The 9,103-nt window shown below is 36.0% G+C and overlaps 2 protein-coding genes across 2 annotated transcripts in view; both read right to left on the bottom strand.

Moving 5' to 3' along the window:
• Positions 1–1,110: 1,110 nt before the first annotated feature.
• Positions 1,111–5,662, bottom strand: LOC110425152 (phosphoinositide phospholipase C 2-like). Its single transcript, XM_021439967.2, has 9 exons — positions 5,217–5,662; positions 4,315–4,511; positions 3,668–3,803; positions 3,345–3,590; positions 3,029–3,249; positions 2,551–2,671; positions 1,975–2,124; positions 1,758–1,844; positions 1,111–1,652 (listed from the first exon to the last, which is right to left on the bottom strand). The coding sequence occupies exons 1-9, from the start codon at positions 5,511–5,513 to the stop codon at positions 1,347–1,349; spliced, it is 1,761 nt and encodes a 586-aa protein (XP_021295642.1). The 5' UTR covers positions 5,514–5,662; the 3' UTR covers positions 1,111–1,346.
• Positions 5,663–6,624: 962 nt separating this feature from the next.
• The window catches only part of LOC110425316 (Phosphoinositide-specific phospholipase C family protein), a 3,933-nt gene continuing 1,454 nt past the window's right edge, over positions 6,625–9,103 (bottom strand). Inside the window, exons 3-9 of the mRNA XM_021440199.2 lie at positions 9,019–9,103; positions 8,696–8,932; positions 8,398–8,618; positions 8,190–8,307; positions 7,895–8,047; positions 7,731–7,817; positions 6,625–7,318 (exon numbers count right to left, since the gene is read on the bottom strand). The exon at positions 9,019–9,103 is cut by the window's right edge and continues 51 nt beyond it. Coding sequence (XP_021295874.1) covers positions 7,025–7,318; positions 7,731–7,817; positions 7,895–8,047; positions 8,190–8,307; positions 8,398–8,618; positions 8,696–8,932; positions 9,019–9,103 — 1,195 coding nt within the window. The 3' untranslated portion in view covers positions 6,625–7,024. The remainder of the gene's footprint in view (positions 7,319–7,730; positions 7,818–7,894; positions 8,048–8,189; positions 8,308–8,397; positions 8,619–8,695; positions 8,933–9,018) is intronic.

Here is a 9,103-nt window from a genome sequence, read left to right on the forward strand (position 1 = left end):
AGAGCGTCAGACTGAAGATCTGAAGGTCGCGTGTTCGATCCACGCTCACCGCAAGTTATCATTTTTTATTAATATTGAACAATTTATTTATTGATTAATTAATATCATGTATTTTTTTATTAATATCCCTTTTTATTAATACGGTACCGTTTTAATTTTTTATATTTATACCGTACGTTTTAATCATGCTTTTTTTATTAATATTGTATTATTTTAATTTTTTATTTATTAATATCATATTTTTATCAATATCTACAGTATTAATTTTTTGCTTATTAACAATGTACTTTTTTATCGTACTTTTTTTATTAATATCATATAATTTTAATTTTTTTTGTTTATTAATATTTCATACCATTAATATTTTTTTATTAATATTAAACTTTTTTATTAATATCTTTTCTTTAATAATATTGTACAGTTTTAATTTTTTTATTAATATTTTACTTTTGTAATCGTCCCTTTTTATTAATATTATTTTTTATTAATATTGTATTGTTTTAATTTTTTGTTTATTAATATCATACTTTTTTATTATATTTTTTTTATTAATATTGTACAATATTAATATTCTTTTTTTATTGATATCGTACATTTTTATCATAATTTTTTTTATTGATATTGTTTCTTTATTAATATCGTATGGTTTTAATATTTTTGTTTATTAATATTGTGCAAATTTATTAACCATGCATATCAATGCATCAAATATATATAAATCTAAAATTTAATATTTTATTTTTACTTATTAACAACATGACGTTAAAGCATAAAATATATATAAACTTGGGACTTAAAACTTTTATTAATGCATCAAATATATATAAACTCAAGATTTAAACCTTTATTTTTGCTTATTAACAACGTGATATTTTCTAGTGAACTAATGGTATATTAAAACTATACATTATTAATGTATCAAATATAAATCCGGGATTTTCAGCATTATCTTGAAATACACTGCAAAGGCTTATATCCTGGAATGAAATCACAGAACCAAAAGTTGTAAAAATGTATTTTCGGAAAAGATTGAAAACTGGTCAGAGCTTGCAGATTGATGAAACCAGCAAGTGGAGATGATAAAACAATACAAAGTTCTGCAATGGGAAGTAAAGGAACAATAACAGATAAACTAATATCAAACTTGCTAATTACACAACTAGTGTAAGATTCTTTGTCGCACAGATTACAAATATTGCTAATTACACGCCACAATGGTAGCACAATGGTAGCAGCAATACGTACCAGATGTTATTCATGGTATGTCACACAGCAAACACTAGTAGATAACTGCACACAAGCTCACCTTACCATCAAAGAATTTGAAGGTTGGTTTCAAGAAAATTTTAAACTCTTATATCAGACAATTCAAAGCGCATAAGGAGCTTTACAGAGTTGTACTTGTCACCCTTGCGGCTGTTGAGGGGAACTGCTCGGATCCCACTTCTTAGCTCTGAAACTGGTATGCATGTTTGGCCTCCGAAGTCATCCTTTTCGGACATGTCATATTCGTGTACTTCAATCCGAAGTAGAGCCAATTCTGGAACAGTTAGAGGGAACTCAAATTCCTCATTCCAAGAAGGCACCCAATTGTCTTCTAAAGTCTTTGTTTTCTTCATCACAGTATCTGCTGGGACTCCAGCAATCCCCACCTGGACACAGATTAACCAAATTCCGGGGTGAAGATCTTTTTGGGAGGTATTGCAAGATGCAAAAGGTTGCTTGCATTGAACTGGTATTACTTTATACTAACTTACCCTTGTGTAGAAGTCTGGAGGCGAATATGCATCAAAATGTGTGTGATGGAAGTCATGATACCATCCTTCACCCATATACACGGTTACCTTTCCGAAACAAGAAGAAGAAATTATAATGATTGAGCTAATAAGGGAAAAAGACATGGATGAATACAACAAGTACTTCAGGAATAAAGAAATTTTTTATATCCCATGGCGAGAAACAGTAAACACTCACCTTCAAAGTTTTCACCGGCGACCTATCTCTGGGATCAAAGACATCATCATGTGGACCGGACTTCAATAGGAAATCTGGTTTTTTCACATAACCACATCCCCCATTGGCTTTGAACATTCCATGCATCAACCACAATGATCTTCCGTAGCCCTGTACACACACCAACAACAAAATAAAATAATCTTAGCATTCAGCGAAGCAACTAGCAAAAGTTCACTCAAGAAAGCTTTCATCCATTTTCCTCTCCTATATCTATTAAACTATTATCTCTTGAATGATGATCAAATGTCTAGGTTAGGATAGTCTTCACAAATTTCATCTCTATATCCTAGAGCCATGCAAACCATTATGCCTTATCCATAACCAGTTGAAGATATATTACCATACCTGATACTTCTACCTTTTTTACTCATTATTTCATCTAAATATTAATAAAATAAATAGTAGAAGGAAACCCTCTCTAGTATAGAATGAATGTTAAGAAAATATAGCTAAAGGGAGGAAAAAATCAAACAAAAAAAAGGGGGAAGGTGGGGTTTGGGGGGGGGGGGGGGGGGGGTGGTGAGCGCTGTAAACCTGCATATTAAACGCAACCATTTGAGCTCCATGCAATCCACGCCAGATTAATGGGTTGTAATTTGAAGAGTCAACACGTATACCCTTCGGATATACCCTAAGAATATTCCGCTGGGTAAACCTGTAGCAGGACAAACATCAGAATGAGGAAAGCATGACCAATATATGATAATACAGAAAGTTCTAAATAACTACTAATATCAAACCAGCCAAGCCACTGATAGGCACTCAAATAAAACAGCCAGCTCACTATTAACATGTATTTTGCACTACTTTTAGATCATCTAGAAGTAGATTCATCAAAGCAGTGTAGAAGCAAAGGCTCAAGAAGGCGAGACAAATGTATACTCTTTGCATAAATATCACCAAATGAGGTGCATGCTCACAATAGAGAAAAACAAGCTACCAACAGTTTTACTTAACAGTAACAAGAGATGATCTCTAATAAACGGAATTTGCCAAAGTTTTCACTAAATACCTGACAATTTGTTTTCCATGAGTTAATGCCGCCTTTTCAAGTTCTTGCTCACTCATGCTAAGACGTCTCACTTTATCAGGATCCACCTTTAGACACACGTCTAATCCTCCCTTTGGCTTCCCAGCATGAATAGCAATTAAACATTTATATTCTGAGGCTAGTTTATGCTGTGACTTATCTCCATCTTCAGGATCGTCCTCATCTTCTTCATCCAAGTCATTCTGCCATAAGACAGTAACCAGGAAGTAAAATGTAAAAATAAACAGCTAGTAAAACATATTTGAAGTAAAAAATCACACTCAGCATCAGCAGACACCTTATCATCAGGTACATGGCTGCCTTTAAGGTCTGGAACTTCTTTTCCCCAAGCTTCTTCGTCACTCGCAGCCTTACCCTTCTCTGCATCATTCTCCTTGTCCCTGACTTCTTTGGCCTCAAGGTATTCCTTCGGTGGTTTTGTAGATATGATTATGCGTTTCTTCAATGACTCTGGAGAGGGGAATTCTTTTAAGCATTCTGAGCCAGGACTAAACAGGACGTCTCCGAATGTTTGAGTGACCATCTAAAAATTAGCCACAGAAGAATAAATTACGGGGAACATCAGATGTTTGAATTCCCATCAACAGCACCAAGACTCACCTCGGCAACTTTAGCCTGAAGATCTGGGGTAAGATGGTCTTCTAGAGTTATAACAACTGGGTATTCTGAGGCAACAAAAGCATGCTCCTTAATAGACTTCAAACACTTGATGAGTTCCACAGGAGTAGTCAGAGTCCTGTATGCAGAAATTATTTGTTATTCTCTTAAAAGCAAAATGACTGACCTAGGACAGACAGTTATCTTAAAACTTACGGAGATTAGTTAGAGGGAGGTCACATAGTAATGGAATCAGTTGTATCTCAAGCAGGTGATAGACATGCAAAGTTACAGATTTAATAAAGAGAAATGTTTTTTCTTCCTGTAGGTGTTTCCTCATACAATGGCAACTGCATGCGTATGTGCAAGGTGCCTGTAACGTAAACTAGCAAGTGTTGCCTTTAATTTATTGCCATGGAAAAAAAACTAAATGCAACCATGTCCTGTACAAGTCATATTTTCTTCTCCCTTCAGTTTTTCCTTATGGTAGCAAGTAGATGTATATGTTCAAGATATCAGCAGAAATAAATGAGCTGATTGTAGTGAAAGTATGACATTTTCCATAAATTATTAATCATCATTGCAGAAAATGGAAATTCCATCCACGTTAAAGGCTTTGAATGGGAACAATTTGCTCTTCGAGAACATACCCTCCATGAAGAACATCAACATTATCTTTTGCTGAATTTGGCCATATGTCCAATTCTATCACTCTCACACCTCTCTTGAGTGCATTTATGATAGGGACGTCGCTGCAGTCACTACTGAGTTGATTCCCAGTTAGATAGGAATTGTGACCAGTATATATGAAATAATGAGACAAAGGAGCACTCATATCATGGTGCACCTGAAACCAAAGAAATGAACATAACATAAACAACAACAGCACAAACCGTAGAAAATTGTATAATTTTGCTTTCCGCAATCAAACTGAAAAGTAAATTGCAGATAAGGGGTACCACAAAAGCTCAGACAAAAAGATTAATCCTAATCTTTTTCCTTCACCAATCTCAACATTAACAACATAGCATATAAGCGAACAACAAAAGCAAAACCAGTTCAAAGGTAAAGACACATTGGCATATTTTAGCTAGAAGTTAAATAGGTGAACATGTGCCATCACACAAATCAGTATCATCACAGGATCATCCTCAAAAGCTAAGAAAGCAACAAACCAATCCAGTCAAAACACATTACTTACTGAGCAGAAAATAAGTATTTGTTTCCATCTAAATCCCACACAATCCGAAACACCAAATTTTCCTACTAAAATCAGAAGGGTAAGAAGAAAAGTATCCATTTTTAATTCAGTTGAGTTTATCGTTGAAAATTCAAACAGGAAACAACAAAGATCTTACTTTCAAAAATTTAACTTTTGTCCTAAATTTCCCATCAACCAAACAAAAAACAAGAATCCTCTATGTCACATTCAAAATCCAAATTTTGGAAATAAACCACTCAACCCCAAAGAAATAAATGAAAAGGAAAAGCGAATCCTAATAAATCAATATCCAAATTGGAAAACAAAAAAAGAGAGAGTAAAATTTATTACCCCAAGAGAAGCAAGAGGAGGGTTAATATCACTGAAAAGGTACTTAAAAAAAGCTTCAAGATTTAGACCCTTTCTGTGAAAATGCTTAACACTATCAACAATCTTCTGAGCATCTTCTATGGTGGCCTTCTCTTCTTTCTGGACCTCAACCAAGAACCTCTGCAGCCCATCAAGGCTCATGATCCCATTCTCAGAGTACTGTTCAAACAACTTCTTGATCCCCTCTGGTGCCTCCGAAACTGTCAGCCTAAACCGCCTCCGGAAGCAGAAGCAGACCCTGTAAGTTTGTTTGGACATTGGGTTTTTCCAGGTATCCCCAAATATCTGATCAAAAGAAAAAACCAAGAAGATAATCCGCAAATCTGCACTACCTGAAATTATTCAGTTTTAACTGCTGAGGCTGTCGGTTCAGCGCTTTGATGAATGATATGTTATCTTTCAGTTTTTCCAGAAGAGTTGGGTGGGAATAGCTTGTGGGACCCATGCCTGAGTATGAGTCCCATTTACAACCTAAGGATGTGGACCCCAACTGACAGATGGCATTGGCATAGTAATGTCTGTATGATTCGGCATTGGTCATCTTTATCTTATCGTCTGGATGACCTGCGGAAAGGTCAATGTGACATGTTTCATGTTTTTTCTCACAATCATTAAATGCTATAGGGGAAATGGTGAAGTACGAATAGATTATATTAATCTGTGGTTAACTTATTTCACTTGGTTTCTTGGGCAAGTAAAGAATGAAAGGTTGTTATTAATCCAATGAAGTCTTGTTCATAGAAATATCTTTTGTTTGTCCTTTTGATGGGGAGGTGGGGGAAGCCATGCCCCTTTGCTGCTATGTCATTGCTGGCTGACTTTTCCTCTTGCGTTTCCCAGAGTGCAAAGAAGTTTTTTTATTAGTATATTTGATTTGATATCCCTTTATCTGGTTCTTTCTTTCTTGTTCTTTTGTCAGAGAATATTTAGATTTTTCATGAAGTGGACTACCTGGAGAAGATTGGGGGATAGATTACTGCAGATTGCTGGTTAAAATATGAGAAAAAGCTGTAAAAAATGAAGTTAAATTAGCATTGATTATGTTGGACCACTTCACAGTTGCCACATTAACTTCTTTGTCGGTAGGTTCTTTTCCCCATGTGTTTTATCTTTCAAAAGATGGAGGGATTAGTCAAAGTTTCTCAACTTTTTTTGTACAATTTCACTAGAAAATATGAAGTACTTTCTGGATAGGATATGTCTAGCATATAACATCTGTCATACTTTCATTTGTTTCTCTCAAATTTAGAACAGTAGAAGTCACTTAAGCCCCATCTTGGCATTGCATTGGAAACCCAAATTTGTAATTAGACTGCAGAGGATAATTACAAGAACAATCCTCAATTGCACTGCAGATTTGCCTCTCGAAAGACGAAAAACAGCTTGGGATTTTGTTAGAGAAACAATGAGATGGAAGAGATCTTATGTATAAGACAATGGTCTGTCAATGACACCAATTTGCCAGCCAAAGCCAACAGAATTATTTTCATATGCTCCAGAAAGACATGGTAAAAGCTTTAAGATCATCTGTGATCATCAATCAAATCTTCCAGAAGAAATAGTAAGTAACAATTCTGGGCTACAGGGTAAAAGAGTGGCGTGCAAAATTTCCTATCATTGCTTCAGAATAGTGCAAAAAACAAACATTAGACATTTTAGCATATCAGAAATTCTCTCAACTAATTACAATGACTTATCCCTGCATACACCTCATGGGGTGCAAAGGGGCAAACCGCCTAGAATCCTGGATGGATGATTCTACACTCTAGTTATTCAAACTCAAACTTCATCAGAAGCCTTACATTTGCGAGTTTCTTACCCTTTTTGTCATGCAGAGGAACTGACCGGATCCCAGGCCACAGGTCTGAGACAGGCAAACATGTTTGGCCACCAAAGTCATCTTTCTCTGACATGTCATACTCGCGTACTTCAATCCTAAGCAGAGCCAGGTCAGGTACAGTCAGGGGAAATGTGAATTCTTCATCCCAAACAGGAGACCAATCATCTCCAATTATCCTAGTTTTCCTTTTAGCTTCATCTGCAGGCACCCCAACAATGTAAACCTGCCATTTGGTTGGTAGATAGGCTATGATCATCATATATCATAAATATGAGGGAGCCACATCTCAATCAATTACTTTCACCAACAAATCCAGGGCCACAGGCTTATCTTTCGAGTTCCTTAGTAAAATTACCACAAAATTTAATGCAAGTCTTTTGTTCCTAATAGTTTACGCTTATGAGTGGTTAAGAGAACCTCGTTTATTCATTTTGATCACTTAAATGAAGCAGTTGGATGGTAGCTTTTACAAACCATAATAAAGCAGATCTTGTATAAAGAAGCTCCATCTAAATGGGAATTTCCCATATATTGCAATGAGAAGCATATACAGCAATATTGCTACTGTTATAGTAACTAGTGAAATAGGATCAACCAGTTTCAAGTTAGTCAGATAGCCAGAATTTTTTTCAAACCTTTGTGTAGAAGTCCGGAGGAGAGTATGTGTCGAAGTGTGTGTGGCTAAAGTCCAACCGCCATCCATCCCCCATGTATATTTTCACCTGTAAGTAGCAAAAGTGCTCTAAGAAAAAGTCATAATGCAGACCTATTTAAGTTTGAGCCAAACTAATATGCTCACCTTTAACTTTTTCTGCACTGGCAGTGTTATTTTTGGATCAAACACCACATCATGTGATCCTTTCTGCATCAGAAAATCAGGTTTTCTCACATAACCACACCCTCCATTGGCCCTAAACATGCCGTGCATCAACCAGAGTGATTTTCCATATCCCTGATAAAGGACATTCAAATGTTATTAGTAGAAAGTTTTACAGTTGATAACACTGTGATAGTCCAAATACACCCAACTATCTGCTTAAGAAGAGTGTTTCTTTGATTAAAATACAGTCTAAAACTGCAATGCTGGGGTTAACCTGCATGTTAAATGCAATCATCTGAGCTCCATGCATCCATCCAATAGTTGGCTTGTAATTTGAGGAAGTAAAACGTGTACCCTTTGGATAGATTCTCAGGATATTCTTCTGAGTAAACCTGAAAAGTTAGCATGAATCGGTATTGGTCATGCACAGAAGAATGTAGAGGATAAGAAAGGAAAAACTTCTTTGAGCATTTGACAGGTACCTCACAACATCAGATCCGTGAGATGCTGCTGCCTTTTCAAGTTCTTGTTCACTCATACTAAGACGTCTAACCTTATTAGCCGCAACTTTTAATGCATCCTTTAAGGCACCCTTTGGCTTCCCAGCATGAATGGTAATTAGGCGCTTGTATGCAGACGCCCCAGTTTGGCCTGATTTGCGAGTACATTCGTTGAAGTCTTCATCACCATGATCACTATCACTCTGCTACCCATGAGCAAAGTTTTCTCATCTTAGCTAACTTGGAAGTCAAGCTACGACAAAATTAATTGCTGTCTTACCCTATCATCAGCTTCTGACTCAGGTTTGTTGTCTTGCATCTCCTTTGAGGATGATTCCTCTTCAGAAAATTCCATTCCACCTGGTGACGAATTGTCTTTGGACCTAGACTCTAGATATTCTTTTGGTGGCTTGGTTGAAATAATTATTCGATGTTTCAATGATTCTGGTGAAGGGAACTCACTTAAGCAATCTGACTCAGGGTAGTACAGCATAGTTCCAAATGTTTGAATGACCATCTACATGAGAAAATATTTGAGGTCATTATATAGAAAAAAACAACATCAAAGAGAAAAATTGAAAGCAAAAACAAGTGATGACTAACCTCAGCAACTTTAGCCTGCAATTCCGGTGTAAGGTGGTCTTCTAATGTTATGATAACTGGGTAAGGAGAAGTAGCAAAAGCATAC

Source organism: Theobroma umbraticum, unplaced genomic scaffold (genome assembly GCF_002168275.2).
Source record: "Theobroma umbraticum cultivar Fairchild unplaced genomic scaffold, ASM216827v3 scaffold_81.0, whole genome shotgun sequence".
Lineage (NCBI taxonomy): Eukaryota > Viridiplantae > Streptophyta > Magnoliopsida > Malvales > Malvaceae > Theobroma > Theobroma umbraticum.

Bases quoted from the DNA above. Each gene is read 5' to 3' on its own strand.
- LOC110425152 (XM_021439967.2), bottom strand. From the start codon at position 5,513: ATGTCCAAACAAACTTACAGGGTCTGCTTCTGCTTCCGGAGGCGGTTT. The intron at 3,804-4,314 runs GTATGTTCTCGA...TTCTGCATACAG, and splicing joins GTTGATGTTCTTCATGGAGG to GACTCTGACTACTCCTGTGG. The intron at 3,250-3,344 runs GTGTCTGCTGAT...GTCTTATGGCAG, and splicing joins GCCATGTACCTGATGATAAG to AATGACTTGGATGAAGAAGA.